At 42.5% G+C, this 18265-nt stretch overlaps 1 protein-coding gene across 4 annotated transcripts in view; it reads left to right on the top strand.

The window, feature by feature from the left end:
* Positions 1 to 17707, top strand: part of esrrga (estrogen-related receptor gamma a) — a 55983-nt gene extending 38276 nt beyond the window's left edge. For all 4 annotated transcript variants that reach the window (XM_029461758.1, XM_029461767.1, XM_029461775.1 and 1 more), the window contains 3 exons: positions 13110 to 13216; positions 13308 to 13470; positions 17463 to 17707. In XM_029461758.1, the coding sequence (XP_029317618.1) occupies positions 13110 to 13216; positions 13308 to 13470; positions 17463 to 17707 (515 nt within the window). The remainder of the gene's footprint in view (positions 1 to 13109; positions 13217 to 13307; positions 13471 to 17462) is intronic.
* The last annotated feature ends 558 nt before the right edge of the window (positions 17708 to 18265 follow it).

Here is an 18265-nt window from a genome sequence, read left to right as displayed (position 1 = left end):
AAAACAAATATTGATGAAATCAAATTAGGAAAAGAATATTTGATATCTGAGCTTAATGTTTGGATTAAGTTGGGCTTTCTTTATTGGATTAGGCCTGTGGGTATTGGAAGCATGTCATCAATATGAGAAAAACAGAGGAGGGAAAACATTTTGCCTTTTTCTGTGCATTGCTTTTCTTCTTCTACTTTATTTACCTTTTTCGGTTGACTTTTTCTCCATCTTTGTGTCATTTTAGTGTTTATGGTCATAATAAGGGGAGATTAGTGTTATGGTTTTGATTAAATTAATCAAAGGGATCAAGGAGGAATGTTTTTTAGCATATAAATCAACAAACAAATGGTAATATTAACCTACAATGCCCCCCTAAACACTGCAATTTGAATTAATTTAGCAAATTAGAATCCCAGATTTTGTTGAAATAAACGTAATACAACTGAGGGTGTGTCTAATGCATGGCTAAAATAATACACTGATGTAATCACGACAGGATGCAATGCCTACATTACTATAGATACATAGATAAACATTATATGTAAGCTGTGAAGGCGCTCAGATATCTCACCGCCCATGGGAATGTGTCTGTGTGGAATATCTGCTGTAGGATTTATAAGAGAGACATAAAAGTGTAACATCTGCTTATGTTCTGTATGTTGTGATGCTGGTTTTGTGAAAGAAGTTATTTGATGTTTTGATGACAACACACACACACACACACACAAATGCACCTACACATTGAGTCTCTGAGGGCACGTTCCGTCTGTGTTGACTCTCCCGTCTGTCCGATGCCCTGTGTTTGTTTTTTCATCACCGTGTTGACAGTGTTTCCATGACGATGTGCCTATGATGACAATCAAACTCACATAGCGTGAGGTGCCTGCTTCAAAAACACACATTGTTTTATACACACACTAAACACAAATATTCTCACACACACACACACACACACACACACACAGGCTTTACCTCTATCAGGTCGCACCTTAGTGGTGACACACACCTTATGCCTTTAGAGTCGAGCAACCTGACACATCATACCGACACACACACACACACAACTTGCGTCACACACGGTGCCAGCTGTTGCTGTATCAATGTGTGTCACATCATATCAGACCTGAATTCAAAATAAAAAACAAAGAAGTCACAACAATTCCTTTACTAATATCATCAGAATTCAGCACCAATTAAATACAAGTAGAGTACATTAATATTTACACAGATTTTAAACGTGGTGTCTTAGTTTCTTAGTTTCAGATTACAGCTTCTGATTAAAAGAACATTTTGCTTCTAATCTCTTAAAACATGTTAGTCATGTATAGATGTTCAAGTAAAAGTGAGAAAAAAAAACACAAATATTGAAGTCATGAGATTTGCGCTCAGCAGCCCATTGCTGTTTTTCTTATTAGTTTGATTACATTAGCAAATCAAATTAATTTGTCTATCAGCCTTAGAGACACAGCCTGCAATCTGAGTACACTGACTAATCTGCATCAAATAATGTCTGTCACACACACAAAACACACACTAGGGAGAAGCCGCATACATAAGCACGCACACAAGCATGCATACACAAACACATACATCATAAACGCACCCATGAACACTCGTACGTACACTTCTATTGTAGCACCAATACACAACCAATGTGCACGAATGCACACATACACAGACGTGCACAGTTTTATAATATGTGACATCAGACGAGCAGTAACAAATAAATCAGCACACCATCTGAGCCCATCATCATCTAAGTCATCACTAGCAAACAGTCAGCTTTTACTACTTTCAATTTGCTTTTGTGTTTGTGTGTGTGTGTGCCTGAGAAGGAGAGAGAGAGAGAGAGAGAGATGATGTGATGTGATATGATATGATATGCTGGCGGGGCATAAAGATAGATGATCATAATTACGCACAGGCCAAACTCCATTTCAAATCATCATCATCCTATTCTATCTGTTGGGGCACACATGTACACACAGACACACACACACACACACACACACACACACACACACACACACACACCAAAAGCAATATAAAGAGTTCACACATATACATGGATTCACAGACACCCACACACACATATCACACACCTATGCATGCAGCAAATGTAGTGGAAGGAGGGACAGGCTTGTCATGGCATCACATTATTTCTGTCGGTTCATGCAAAGTTCACAGACAGGCATGAAATAGTTATTCTCTCTTTCTCCACATCCTCTCTCTTTCTACTTATCTATCTACCGTTCCTCTTTGTTTCGGACTCTAGCTTCCCTTTACTCCCATTTTGCTCAGTCTCCCTGTTTCTCCTTCTACCATTGCCTTCCTCTCCCGCTCTTACCCGTGTCATTGATCCTCACCTTCTTCCCCCTATCTCCCCTCTTTATTCCTCTTTATTCCTCACTCCCCCTTTGTTTCACTCTCCCTCTCTCACTTGTGCTCTCCGCCTGATGCTTCTCCTGCTCCCTCTTCCACCTTACCCTCTGTCTCTCTCCCCCATCCTCCACCCATCATTCTTAAATAACAGTCTGGAGGATTCATCCTTTCCATCAGGGAATAAGCAGGTGGGAAAATAGGATTGGAACGTGCCTGTCACTAGCTGGGGACGACTTATGGTCTCTGCACACAACACACACACACACAGGGAAATTATATATATATATATATATATATATATATATATATATATGATATTATATAGGTATAAACACACAAATAGAGGTACTCCTCATCCACATACACAAGAAAAGACCCGCAGATAGGCAACCGTTTGGGACTGGCCCTGTGCCTGTGTGTGGTCCAGCAGTGTTAAATGCTTAAAAGTGGTCAAATAGAATGATTATAAGTTAAATGTGTATTTTGTTAATTATAACCATCCATTAGTTTGTTGGTTCTTTGTGTATGTTAACGTACCCACATCTCGTATTCACCTTAAAATAGCTGGCAATAAAGAAAACACAGAGAGTGTTAGTGGCATGATTGCATATAAAAGTGGAAGAGTGGAAACAGACACATGCGTAGACATAGTGGTTGTATGATTGAGATGAAGCTGAGCATTTTCTTTTAACTTGAGCCAAATATTTTCTGTTATTTAGGTGTTGTACCTCCCCTTTGTCAGAGGTGTGTACTTCCTTCTTTCAGTTCCAACTTCCACGTTCAATTGAATATGTTTATAATTCTTGTTTCTTTGGTTGTTAGAGTGTGAATTTGTTTGTACACAACACTTTATCCTTATACATGTGTCACTTCCCACCTGCTGTCTGGTGGAGGACCATGTCTGTGTGTTCACATGCACACACAGAACACACACACACAGAAGTAATAATGTGTGTATTTTTGTGTCTATTTAATCTTGATGAGAAGTTTCATCTGCAGGCTGCTATCACAGCTGGCTGCCTTATTGTCTGGGTCAGACTGATGGGTGTGTGCGTGTGCGTGTGTGTGTGTGTGTGTGCGTGCTTCTCTGTGTGTGTTCTCGCCTGTGTGCATTTCCAGTTTGTGTTCCCCTATTAGTCTCATGCATGCATACCTACAACTGTTGTGTCTGCTCTTGTATAGGCAAACACTTTCTCTTGGAACACTATAAACCTACATGAACAATATGTACATATCCAAGTGTGTGTATTGTGCATGTGTGTGTGCTGTCTATCAAGCCACACACACAGCCCAACCAAACCATTGGCTTGGTTGCTGATGATGACATATGAGTTCCTGGCCTTGGTAATGGCTGTTAAATCTCATAATTACACGCTTCTTTATTGCAATGCATAATGACCCCGCAGCACTATTGGACAATTAATTAAGATTTTCAGCCCAGGCTTTTTCAGACCCAGATGAGGAGGTGGAATGAGTTCTAATGTTCGTGTCTTGGAGCTAGGACATTAAGGGACGATGCTGTAGGAGAGAGGGCTGTCTCTCTGTGCGCATTCGTTTTCATCTCTGTCTTTCTTTCAGTCTGTGTGTGTCCCTCTCGTTCTCTCTGTTCTCTCTCTCCTCATTGCTCCATTGTTGAGCCCTTCCTCTCAATGCTTGTCCTGGATGATGATATTTGAGACCATATCTCTATATATCTGTGAATGGTAAATTAATCCCTGTGGAGTTTCTGCGGTCCTCTCTCTATGGAAAGCTACGGGGGATTAGGAAAGATAGAATCAACACATCCTCATAATCTCATATCCAGACACCAGGCTTGGACATGGACCATTGGGTTTTGTTTTAAAGCCACAATCAGCAAGTTTATATTCATAAATCAATACCCCTTTTTTAATGCAAAATGTTTTTTGTGTTAGCGACAAAAAACATTTTTATAGAATTTTATACAACCATCTTTGAAAACAAAAATATGTCTCCTGCCCAATAGTTTAGATAACAGGGCAGCCTATTTGCTGATGCTTGGACTATGGATTTTGTCTTTTTAGGAGAATATGTTATGGCTGGATATTGTTCTGAAAAGGTAATCCACCAAGAGATCAATAGACTGCCACAAACCAGTTAATTGAACAAACTGGGAAAATGAATTCATCACAGACTAGATGGATGGATGGATATAAAACCATTGTTTGATCTTCATCTTGACCCGTTGTCCTTCACATAATTTAACTGGCTTTACGTATTCACTTGGACTCAACCTTAAATTGAGATGTGTCGCCAACTGACAAAGCTAAAATTGTGGTAACACAGTCGGCTGTATTTGCCACTGACTGGATGCAGCCGATGGCCTGAGAGGGACTCATTCTTCTGGGTTTTGTGAAGTCTCTACAGACATGGGGTGACTTTCCCTGGGGTATGAATTTTGATGTAAGGTCCAATCAGTGTCTCAGTGTATTTCCTATTAACGCTTTAGAGTAAGTCATTAAAACAAAGCAGTAAGTCCAGTTGTGCTTTACCTCGTCTGATATACTTTTACCAGGACAACAGGTATAGGCATACAAATATTCATAGTATGTCCTCTTTTACCTTTTATCTAATATTTCATACTGTCAGCAGTATGTAAGCTCCTCTGTTTTGTGTACACATGGTTAATTCCCCTGACAGATTTGTGCACACATGCCCTCACACACACACACACACACACACACACACACACACACACACACACACACACACACACACCCACACACTGGTCATTCCTGCTTGCATCAGCATTGTATCAAAAGAGGTGGAGACAGGACTTAGAGGATGAAGACGGATGAAGTTGATTGTGTGAAAGAAAAAGTAAAAAGGGAGGAAATAATAATGTGGTAAAACAGAAATGAGTTATTTTACATGACGTTTATTTCACCAAGACATTCTCAAGTAGAGCAGACCATTGTCACTTGAGCAGCACTCTTGAATCTATACAGAGACAAAAAGACATGGCCCCAGTGGAGCGAGCTGAGGCACATGCCCAAACACACACTCACCCACACACTCCTTGACATGGCCCTGGCGGAGCTAGAAGTGGGTAATTAAAATGTAAATATTGATATTTTATTATTTGAAATGCCTCCACTGCATTGCTCTTAATGTCACTCCATCTGTCGTCTCCTCAGAGACTTGGGGTTGCCCTCAACGACCGGCTGCCCCCACCCGAGCAACCCCGCAACGGCAACAGCTATAACACTCGACACACATCTCTCTGTTGCCGCGTCTCCATTTTGGCTCTAATTAAGTGCTAAATATTAGCACCCGCAACCACAGAGGCAGCACACACCCCTCATGTACAGACAGAGAATATAGCTCACGACCCTCCTCTCCACCTCTGTCTCTCTCCCCCTGACTCTCTCTTTCACACACACACATGGACACACACACAGAGCACTCATCCCCACTACAGCAATGGGAAGATTTTAAGTGTTAATCTTGCAGTGCTGCTGATGGTGTCTAATGTATGCAATTAACAGTCAGCCAGGGCTGAGGGTTTGGTAATTAGCTTGCTGTTCACACTGATTAGAGGCTACTGCAACCCTATGACTGCTCTACTCTCCCCGAGGCCGCACAGAGAAAAATGGGGGATATGGAGGAAGGAGAGGGGGAGGGTGAAAGGGGAAAGAAAAAGAAAAATATATTTTAGCCAACAATATAAGAGGGAATGAAGGTGAAGGTGATGATGCGTGTTGTGTGTATTATAACTGATAGTGTATGTATATGTACAAAAATGTGTCAGCTATTGTGCATTGTTCATTTACAGTATGTGCAACTTAAACATAGATGCAGTTTTCAAACTAAAATAACCATCACCAAAACCAAACCCCAATCTTAACCAGTCAACACGACGGCTTCGATTTCAAGTTAAACCAACAATGAGCATTGGTCATATGTGAACCATGTGAACAAAGGCTTTTTAAACATCCCCTCTCGACATGTGAAAAGGATCTATAATCATTTGTGTCGGATTCGTTTTTCTACAAGAGGGTTCAACAACCTCATTAAAAAATCTTAAAATGAGCAACTTTCCCCTTTCAGTAGATTTATGTTTCCTGCACAGTGAAGGTCAAACATGTGAAGTACCAACAAGCAAAACTCATTTTTTGTGGAGGGGGGACCTTAAATTATTATAATTAGTATAATCAATTACAGTTAAGTAGTGTGACTTGAAATATTTGGGGACTACATACTGTTTTTTTTTTGTTTTTTTTTATTACGTAAGCAAAATAATTCAACAAAACCCTAAAACACAAAGAAATCTGTCCCAAATACCTGACCAGGTCAGAGTGACAGTAACAGTGTCAAGCAGAAACAATGTGGACATGCATATGGACACATTTCCATTAATGAGGAGGAGGATTGAGGCAAAAGGGAGGATAGACACGAACAGTAATAAAAAACACACACGCATATACTTTTGATACAATGAAAGGATTTTGATAGATGGATGAAAGGTCAATGAAAGATAAAAACTTAATTTGTGATTTGCACTTTCATATAGTATCATGCTGACACATGATGCTTTTTATAATCTAAGTGACATATACCTTTGTGTGTATGTGAGTGCGGGTGTGTGTGCCCTGTGTGTGAGTCTCTTCAAGCCGCTCTAAATTAGCTAGTTCTCTGGGTAGATCTGTTTCCATTTCGTTGCGCATCTCTGTGTAATTGGGTCAGCTGGTGGATGTGTGTGCGTGTGCGTGTGTTTGACAGCATTTGCCAGCGTGCTTGTCGTGTGCGTATAGCTTGTGTGTGTTGTTTCAGCTTGGCCAAAGCCATCACAGGGGGTCCGTGTTCATTTGGGCCGGCGTCTGGCCGTATGGTACAAAACAGTTTGAAATGTGCACACACACACGCACACACACTCAGACAAACACACACTCAAAAAGTATCAGAAGGGAGCACTTGCATTGCACAGCATGCAACAATGTGCACACTAACACAAATTTAAACACAAACACGTACAGAAAGTGGTATGAGAGAGCACTAGAGCCACACAACACAGGGTGCATACAGAACATACACACACACACACACACACACACACACACACACACACGCACACACACACGCAGGGCAGCGATGTGCTGGTAACTGTTGGACACTTCACGTGTCCTAATGCAATCTCTCTCTCAGTGGGCCAGAAGACTTAAATCTATCCCCTGCCGAACACAATACGTCTACACGCTGCACATAGACAATTCCACTATTCTCCTCACACCTACAATGAGCAACAAGACAATCATAAAGCACTTTATATCACAGGTCGTAATACCTCTTTTAAAATCCATACCAAAAAAGATTTTGTATAATACATTTAAGAGGACGGTTACTATTGTTAGATTTTGCTTTGTACTGATATTTGTAATGAGGAGCTCGAGGCCAGGAGGCTTTCTTACAGTACGCCTCCACTTACCCTAACTGTGCTTAGTGTGAATTCAGTTATGCCGTATTGTGTTACATTTCTATGACAATGTGCAAAGCTTATTCTTACAACTTCAAGACCGATAACTCTTGATAAGTGTGTGAGTCTTTTGCTGTTAAATGGTTGAGACAGACTGAGAAGTTCCCTGTTAAACGTGTCCCCGGGGCCATGATCAAATAGGACAGAGCACAGTGGCACTGGTAACGGAGCAGGCTGGTGCTTTAAGAGGGCAAGGCCCGCTACAAGTGTGCAGATGGACCATGATAAATTATATTTCATTAAAAGCAAGGTAAAAAAAAGATTTAGAAGAAAAAAAGGACCTAAACGTGGTTGAGAGAAACGTACAGTATAATATGACAAGTAGCTATTGGCCGATTCTGTCCAAGCCACAGTCTCACAATGGGGGTAGTTGGTAGTTGGCTCATTCAAATCAAATGTGGTCCAGCAACACTGAGCTGACCTGCTTCTCTGCTGGCAGCACCCTGACCATGTACACACACACACACATTCTCACGGGACGCACTCTGTCTTCCTTGTCTTTTTGAGCTGTCAGTTTGGATTGTGAGATTTATATTTAGCAAAGACAACAGTCTAATTGTTGTTGTGAGGGAACGATCTACATTTAGAGGTATTCCTTATTCATTTTGAATTCAACAGGTTTTTGTTTGTTTTTTCGCATATGAGAAAATAAAATGAAATTAGTACGCTAACTGACTAGCCCCGGCCCGTCCAGTCTTGTAATACCACTTGTTCCTCTAGAGGAGATAGTGAGACAATACAGCACCAGTCAGTGCAGAGGGAGAGGAAGTATAGCTGCCTGACTCGGGGCATGTCAATATTACATCCATGATCCCTGCACGTTTTGCACGTTTGTTTTGATTAAATCCAAAGTGGCTGAAATGAGAAAACAATTTGCACCCCCGCCTCGTCCTCAAGGTCTGCGGGAGGCGTGTTCACCTCCAGTGTGCTGCGGCTGCGAGACGGACAGATCTTCCGTTAGCAGAGATCAGATAACACTGATTTAGCCGACCTCTCGCTGGATCGTCAAACTTTCTGTTGCTTCCGTTACACAGGTTAGACCCAGCGTTTCATCAGTCCGCTGTTAGTCCCGGTGCTGGGATATCGGCCGGCCGAATTCTGAGCAGGTGGCTCAGAAATATACATTGGACCTTTTAAAGGGGTTCTAAAATAACACATGTATGCCAAAAGTCCTTTTCACTGCAGTGCCAGAATATAAAGATTAGTTGTGTGTTGATAACTGGGACCAGATCAGCATTGCAACCAGTTTTCACATATTAATCCACACACACACACACACACACACACACACACACACACACACACACACACACACACACAGAATAGCCTTTTTTGACAGTTCTTACAGATGTACATAGGCACTCTCTCTCACACACACACACACACACACACAGACTCACACACACAGACAAGTAGCTTCACTAATGCCACAAACTGGACACACACAAATGCACACGTACTCATAAGAATCACAATCGGTTGTCACTGGTTCCCATTTGCCCTGTAACCACAAGAAAACAAATATAGGCTGGATATGTGTGTTGGTGTGTGTCTTCGTAGCAACTGGGGCGTGAGAGAGGGCTATCCTGTGTGTGTGTGTGTGTGTGTGTGTGTTGTGTGTGTGTATGTCTGTGCCAGACTGTTGTGCGGTCTCGGGTGTAAACGTGCAGTCAGGACTCATTTGGCAGACAAACAGGCCGCAGGGTGGCTGGGGAATCGACGTGTGTTTGTGTGTGTGTTTGTCTTCATGTGTGTGTCTGATAGAGCAAAGGGAAGTGAAGAAAGAAAGGGAGCGAGAGAGCAAGCAGTAGAGGTTAAGTCTGCATGACTGCACTGCAGCCTCTTTCTGTCAGACCAATGTATGGCACAAACACACATACCTACACACACCGCACGCTCTCTCTCTCTCTCTCTCTCTCTCTCTCTCTCTCTCTCTCTCTCTCTCTCTCTCTCTCTGTACTTTACTAGATAGAAGAAGAGAGTGTCCTAATATTTTAGCAGACACGCCCAAGCAAAAGTACAGACAAACACATCCAACCAAATACATAGTTTGGGTCATTAACTTGACTTCATGCACCCCTTACCTAATCACAAACTTTATGTGCACACTTGTGTTTAGTAAAAGCTAAATGTCTCCTGTCTCCTATCAAATGTTGTTGCCCGATCCGCTTAGTAGGAAACGGAAATCCACCCACTTCTTATACGGCGCAGAAGATGTAGAGCTCATTCCAAAGACATGCGCATATATCCAATAATGGTGTCCAGGGAAGACGTCGCTTTACTTGCAGGTCGCGTCCTATAGCAATTTCTCTTCTTTTAACTTTAGATGCAAAGCGCTGAACTTTATTTGAATAGTACATCACTGTACAGCTGTTCAGCTCAGCCCACCAACACCCCCGTAAACACAGGCTGTACAACATGCACACATACACAAACACACTCAAACTACCACACATAGTATGAGGTGCCTTATCAACAATGGGCAGAAAGGAAATGTAATTAGAGCCAAATAGGGAACCTTCTTTTGTCAAGTGAAATCACAGGTATGAAAGAAAGGTCTCCACCCCTCCCACCACCAACTCCATCTCTCCTTCCAACACCTCCCCCCCCCCTTTTACTTTCTTCTCTCCTCCATCTCACTCTTTCTGGTGCGCTCTCTCTCTCTCTCTCCATCAATACCTCTCTCTCTCTCCATCATCAGCACTAAATTCTCATTGATGTTTCTTTTCTTCTGCTGTATCGATCGCTTCATGAGAAGGAGGGGAGGAAGGGAAGAAGGGAGAGATGGCGTTATCTGTTAATTAATTTGTCCTGAAGCTGGCCGCCTATTAATCAGACAGATAAGAGGCATTGGATGGCTGAACAGCGCAGACAGGCTGGTGGGAAGGGGAGGGGGTCGGGAAGGCACACACACACACACACACACACACACACACACACACACACACACACAAACACACACATGCAGAGACTCACAGAAGCACATGTATGGGAATGTACACAAATAATCCAAACATGCAGATGAAACAACAAGTCAGCAAACTTACCGTACAATATTCTATATGATGTTGTTGTGAAGTATACAATATAAGCAAACACATGTTCGCAAAATGCTTTCACGCATCGCACTCACCTACACACACATTTACACAAACCACGTCCTGATAAAAATCATTGATGTACCTCAATAAGAAAAGCGGCACTTTCAGCTCAATAAATTAATCACAGGGGTTTTAATTATTGGTGTTTCCATTGTGTGTGTGTGTGTTTGTGCACATACGTGTTATTATAGGGAGATTTCTGTTGATCTACAAAGTATTATCAACATACAGCTAGACATTCAGGCGTGTTTTGGATGACAATTTATTTTTACCATTTGTGTAGCTGTGACTCTGCGTGTGTGCACATGTGTGTGCAACATGTGCACACTTTTTGAGACATGTGTGCCCCCACTGGCCTCACTGGATCAAATTCCACCAGAGGGATGTGAGCGAATTGATTGAACCCTGGGTGCTTCTCCCAATGCCAGAGCGCTGAAAGCACACACACACACACGCACACGCACACACACACAGACTAGTTAAAACACACAACCAGTGACACCATTAAATGATATTAACCCCTCACTCATGTCTTCTTCTCTTCACTTGACCCCAGGGTTTAAACAGATTCAATAAGTGTGTGTGTTAATTTTAGCAGTGCCCACGCTTATTCCCTCTGCCCAGGATGAGTGGTGAAGTCCTAAGGACCCCCTAAAGACATCTGCCTCTGTGAATGAGATGCGTGTGTACGTGTGGCTGTGTGCATGAAGACCCCCTTAAGAAATTCACCTCTAATCCCTTCTGATGATTTCATTAAGTAGAAGAAGACACTGCCAGTTGGCAACAGCACTGCTCCCTTCACTGTGCCATGTGTGTGTGTATATCAATCATACACTTTTGGATTCATTCCAGTGAGTTCTTATGCATCTATGTCTATGCATATCTGATACTGTATGTGTCTATCTACTGTATCTGTGTAGGTGTGTGTGAGTGTGTGTGCTGGAGATGTTAACAGTTGTAGATAGAATGAATTAGAGCACATTACAAAGAACAATAGCCTGCAACCTGGACATAATGAGACGCCTGCCATTACCCATCAACACACTGTGAGATAAGAACCCCTAGTGCACATGCAAACACACACACACACACACACACACACACACACACACTCACACACCTACCATCTCAAGAGGAGGCCCATGGCAGCAGATGTTGTTGAAGAAATATCTTCCTTCTCATCTGCCTGCTTCTCCTGGCAGGATGCTCCGCTCAAACACACACACTGGAAGGCTGCAGTGAGGCTGACAGGTGTGTGCTCACATGGGCAACTGTCTTTGCCTTTCCTATGAAGGCTTGCACACACACACCAAAAGGCACACATAGGCAGGCAGGCAGGTGTGAATGGACAGGTGTGTGAGCAGAGGACAGCTGTGAGGAAAGGTGTGAGTGGGCAGGTGTTCCATTAAAGAGATAGACAGACAGTAAGAGAAAGACAGAGAGGGGGAGACAACAAGTGAGCGTCTGGTGCACTTAAGTAAGAATGTAATCGACAGATATGAAATGAAGAACCGAAAATAGTACAAACAAAATGATAGTAGTAGTAGTAGTTGACCGGGAGAGAGAGAGACCCAAACAGGCCGCACATGTAGGCCGAGATGTATCGCGATGGATGGAAGAAGGTGAAGCCAGAATCAGACACACAGATGGTCAGTCGTAGATAGACGCTGACAGATAAAAAGGCATGGATTGTGATTGGCGAGACAGACCGATATAGACGTAGGCAAATAGAAAGACATGGATTGACACCGGAGAAAGCAGCAGTTTTGAGGCCATAGCAGCAATTAGTGTGTGTGTTTGCAGCAGCGATGGCCAGCATTGATCCATGGAGGCTGTGTCAGGGGGAGATAAGGCCTGCCTTCCCCAGAGAACAGCCCTGGGCACAGGGGAGAGAGGAGGAGGACTCTGGTCAACTAGATGGAGGGAGGGGAGGGAGGGGAGGGAGGAGAGCCGATCTTGACCCTCTCATTAGCTTCAAAACAAGCTTTACTCTCCTTTTTATTCCCTTTTCTCTTCCTTAATTTAACTTGAACAGCATGACGTTTATTGAATAAATGCAGTTGCTAACTCTTTGATGACTGTTTTGGGGATAACATTTTTAATTAACAACTCTCGCTTTTTCTCGTCTGTCCCAATCGACCCAGGTTTCTCCACGCTGTCTTTGGCAGACCAGATGAGTCTACTGCAGAGTGCATGGATGGAGATCTTGATCCTACGTGTTGTGTACCGCTCACTGTCCTTTGAAGACAAGGTTAGCGTCTTTGGCTTTATGTTTGCTTCTGGCTCTAATGAAATATTTAAATATGAATGTTTAATTGCAACCTCTCCGTGTCTCTCTTCAGTTGGTGTATGCCGAGGACTACATCATGGACGAGGACCAGTCAAAGCTAGCTGGACTTCTGGACCTGAACAATGCCATCCTTCAGCTGGTCAAGAAATACAAGACTATGAAGCTAGAGAAGGAGGAATTTGTCGCTCTCAAGGCCATTGCTTTGGCTAACTCAGGTTTGAAATTCTTCTTCTTTGTCTGCGTCTGAGTGTGTGATGAGTATTTGAGCACGCGACTTGTGGAGAAAGAGTTAATCCTGGGATTCTCCAGTCCCACGGGACTCATTTAAACTGAACCATCAAAGGACTGATTTCAATACTCAGCATCCAAACACACACACACACACACACATTCCGACTGCGACACATGATGCATATTTTCACACCCGAAGACCCTTTTATTTCTTTTACTGCACCTGCCGTTGTCAAGCCTCTAACGTTAACTGTTAAAGCCACACACATTTGACTGCTCATACACTTTATAGTCACACATCTCTACAATTATTTTACGCATGCACACGAAGGTACAGACACACACACGTCTTCAACTTCAAGCCCACCCCCCCCCCCCTCCCCCCGAGTGGCGATCCCTTTTACAATTAGCATAGTCGTCTCTTCAGATGCCTGTTAAATAAGCTAAAATCATTACAACCCAAAGTCTGTCGATAAAGCCCCCTCTCTGATGTGTCCAGCTGCATCGACAGCTGACTGACACACGCACACACACACTCCCTCACACACACACACTCCTCCTTCCTCCCATGACCCGTCTTTTGAACTTTGTCTTGGAAGCCGGCCAGCTCTTCAGTACTCTTTAATTACAAGGGGGGAGCTGTCAATACAATGTGTTTAAATGGGAGAATGCAATGGGAGAGCTCTGAATAGGGAGGGAGGGGCCTTTTGTTCTGATTCTGCCAACATCAACACACACACACACACACACATTCTCTCTCTTTTTCTCAAATATGCCAATATCATCTCTCTGACTCCTGCACACACACACACACACACACTCACACATATAACGTTATTGTGTACTTAAATGTGAGCCAGGGAAAAATGTTTGCTCACATGCATACAGTACATACTGTCATGCACATGCAGGAAATATTGACATGTTGTTTTCCTGTGGGCTATGTGACAATCAATCTCTTGGCTCTGCCTATTTGTGTGTGTGTGCGTGTGTGCATGTGTGCATGGGTATTGGTCTATAAATGTTGCTGACTGAAATTTGAGAAAGCTGGCTGTTCTGCCGGATCGACAACAATGTTGATGATTACAACGACGGTTATGATGACTTAGTTTGGCAAACAGGTTTTAAATAGTCCTTTTTGGATGCCTTGACAGGTCTGGAAGAGAGAGAAAGAGCGGTTTTAAACATTAAAGGTGACACAAAACACTAGCAATTCATTTCTATAACATTTCCCAACAGGACATCTTCAAATTGCTTCTTTTGTCTGATTAACAACCAAAAACCAAAGATATTTATTTTTGAAAAGCAGCAGCTCATATTTGACAAGCTGGAACCAGAGAATGTTTGCTTGCAAATTAACAAAATACTGCCAATTCATTTTCTGTAGTTACAACAATCAATAAATCAATCGTTCATGCTCTAAATCTAAAGTTGGTGGTAACATGTCAGAAATATATCAGGATACTTACTGCAAAACTAAATAGTTACTGTCAGGCTGAAGGTAGATGAAGAGCTGGAAAGGTAGATCACTAATTGAGTAAATGTCAAATAGAGTATATATTTTATTCTGCAGTTGCTTGTATGCTGTTAAATCATTCTGCAGCTGAAATCCATTTTCCAGTTTGGCACATGCAACTCAAAAGAATATCCAGATAAATCCGGGGAGTAATAATGTATTAAAAGATTGCGTCACTGTTGAGAAAACCAACATTTGAATAGTCATTCTTTTAACTGATTGAAATCGAAACAGCTGACGCCCAAATAAGAACTTTGCATCATTGCCCAGACTCTCTAACTGCTCTTCAAGACAACAGAATGCTAGCATTAGCATTTTGAAGGGCACTGACACTAATTAATTCACAGGATGCTAATCGTCTGCATTAATGAAGCCAAGCCTTAAGAAATGTTAGCAAACGTGTTCCACATGTAAAGACAGCTAAACTAGCCATGGGAAACAAGAGGCACGTGTAGTGTGTGTGTGTGTGTGTGTGTGTGTGTGTGTGTGTGTGTGTTGTGTGTGTCTGCATTCATTTATGTGCATTGTGGGCTCCGTGTTAACATGTGTGTTTTAACAGCCTTATGTGCTCGTGCTCATTAACGTCTGCTGTTTTACTTGTGAGTGTACTGCGGGTCAGAGCACAGGCAGCAGCCATGTCTACCAGCTTAAATACTTAACACACAGTATTAATCAAAAACAATGTGAAACTCATTAAACTTCATTTTAACTTATGGTTTATTAATGAGGAGGAGAGGAACAGTAATACGAGTCCTTTGCACATTTGTTTACTATGTGTTTGCTTCACTTTGCAGTATATACTGTACAAAGTGTGTATTATCTTGACAATGTATATACAAATATTTGCTCTGAAAATGTTAGCATAGAAAATAATAAAAGAGAGATTAAAGTGAGTATAGAGGCAAAACAATCTGTATTGTATTTCGATTATATTTGATAAGGTAAATAACAATCCACCTCATCAACCTTAATAAATATCATTTCCCCTCCTGCATACATCAATGGGCATTAAAGAAAGTCAAAGTCAAAGTATGAAGAAGTAGACCTCCCACTATTTAAACTGGGGGAAAGTAGAACATCTGAGAACAGATAGAAGCTGAGTTTTCTATTGATCCTATAGAATCCAACCCACTGACTGGTCTGGTCCTGCATACTGATACATGCATTACGCTCTATAGATCCAAACACTTTGTATTTGATTGTGTTTGTGTATGTGTAAGCGTGCACTTCTTCTATACGTGTGTGTGTGTGTATGTCCTCACACATCTTATGTTGAATTTATTTGATCTGAACAGTATAATTTACCACAATTTCACTTTACCATTAAACGGTACGTGTGCTGAATTAACACACACACACACACACAAGAAGAGCGCTTTGAGAAGTACCATAGCATTGTTTTTAATGTGTCTACATGCGCTCATAGGTCTCATCCCCTCTGCAGATCTAGTGTGTGTGTGTGTGTGTGTAAGTGTGTGTGTTGGGGCGTGGTGGCCTATCAATAGTTGCCTTGTGATTATTATTTAACATGCATGTAGTCATTGATCGGAGACATTGATCGGAGGTTGGGAGCTAAAGGCCAACTCACATTAAGACTTTCCCTCCCTAAGGGGCAATATGGAGCATTATTATTGGGGGACATTCTCAGCATTTACTGCCACATATGCTGAAACGCACCTTACATGCCAGCTCAAAGAGAGATTACAGATGTGTGCTGCTAAATGCTTATGCACACACACATACACACACACGCACACACGCACAGGGAGGTGTTCCAGCATCTCTCCATCATTCTACAAGTCTATTTCTTTTTTCTTCGCCCACTCGTCTCTTTGTGTTCATTCGTCACACCCACAGATCCACCCTTTAAACACAGAGAAAGGAGCAGAGCTGGTTTTAAAGCCCTGTCCATGGATTTCATTTGAATTCCAAACTGCAGGTTTTACAGAGCAATGCTAAAAAGTGTCCTGGCATTAAAGAGTGTTTCATTGTAAGTACTATGTTCGTGATTACTGTGTACTTTTAAGAAGAAGAAGTATAAAACACTGATTTTGGTTCAAATTAAAATGCAAATTAAAATACATGTCAAAGTCACATTTCATTACAGCGTGAATAATTTCCAAGCCTGAGTTTGTGTTTTGAAAAGAATCTTCAGCGCGTCTCTCCTTCGCAGCACTGAGCAATGACCCAGCAGACAGAGGGGGCCCAGGTCCTGACAGAGACACATACTGTTGTAAACATCTTCTGATAGAGTTGTGGGAGCTTTCTGTGCTGCAAATGTGCCTCCCTTCATTGCTGGACCAGAACCCCCCCCCCCCCAATTGTCCTTGTTTGTGAAGCATTTAACAATAGATTTAGCCAAACAAACAACATCTCTGGGCATCACGACAAACGCCTCGTCAAATACCTTTAGTTCACATTTGAATTTTAACCGTGTCTTTGTCTTCCTTCCGTCTCCAGACTCCATGCACATTGAAGACGTGGATGCAGTGCAGAAGCTCCAGGATGTGCTCCACGAGGCCCTGCAGGACTACGAGGCTTCCCAGCACCAGGAGGATCCCCGCCGGGCGGGCAAGTTGCTCATGACCCTCCCCCTGCTCCGCCAGACCTCCACCAAGGCCGTGCAACACTTCTACAGCATCAAGCAGGACGGCAAAGTCCCAATGCACAAACTCTTCCTGGAGCTGCTGGAAGCCAAGGTCTGAGGACGGGAGGGAAGACGGAAGGACAGCTAGACGCCAGTCTCAATCTCACTTTGAATGACCTCTTGCTCTTTTACACGCACACACTCTTACACACACACGCACACACACACACACAGAAATATGTCCCTTAAGTACGTCTGCTGACACGTCCCCCCTATGAATACACAAGTAACCCAAACCTCTTACCTGAACCCCTGAACCTCCACCGTCTTTGACAAAGGGCGCTCACTTGACTTTTTGTTTTGGGGAAGATGCTGACGGACTGACATGACCCCCCCCCCACGTTACCAAGGAACGAAGATGTTTCCTTTTAAAACTCTTAACAATCACTCAACAGTTACTCACAGTGACTCCAAACATTGAAGATGGCAAAACTCTGCATTTGATAACGATTAAGATGTTATTAAAGACAAACGCTTAAATGAGGACACATTTAAAAAGAAACTGAAAACTCTTCATGTTAGTTCTGAGAGACTGTAAGACTGCACTCGTGTCTCCTTTCCCCTCCCGATTCCCCCCCCAACAGAGTTTTTTAAAGTGTTCAAGAAGAAAACGAGT

The sequence above is a fragment of the Cottoperca gobio genome, chromosome 3, assembly GCF_900634415.1.
Source record: "Cottoperca gobio chromosome 3, fCotGob3.1, whole genome shotgun sequence".
In the NCBI taxonomy this organism is placed as follows: Eukaryota; Metazoa; Chordata; class Actinopteri; order Perciformes; family Bovichtidae; genus Cottoperca; species Cottoperca gobio.
The sequence above is the reverse complement of the archived record's forward strand: the minus strand, read 5'-3'. Positions and strand labels throughout refer to the sequence as shown.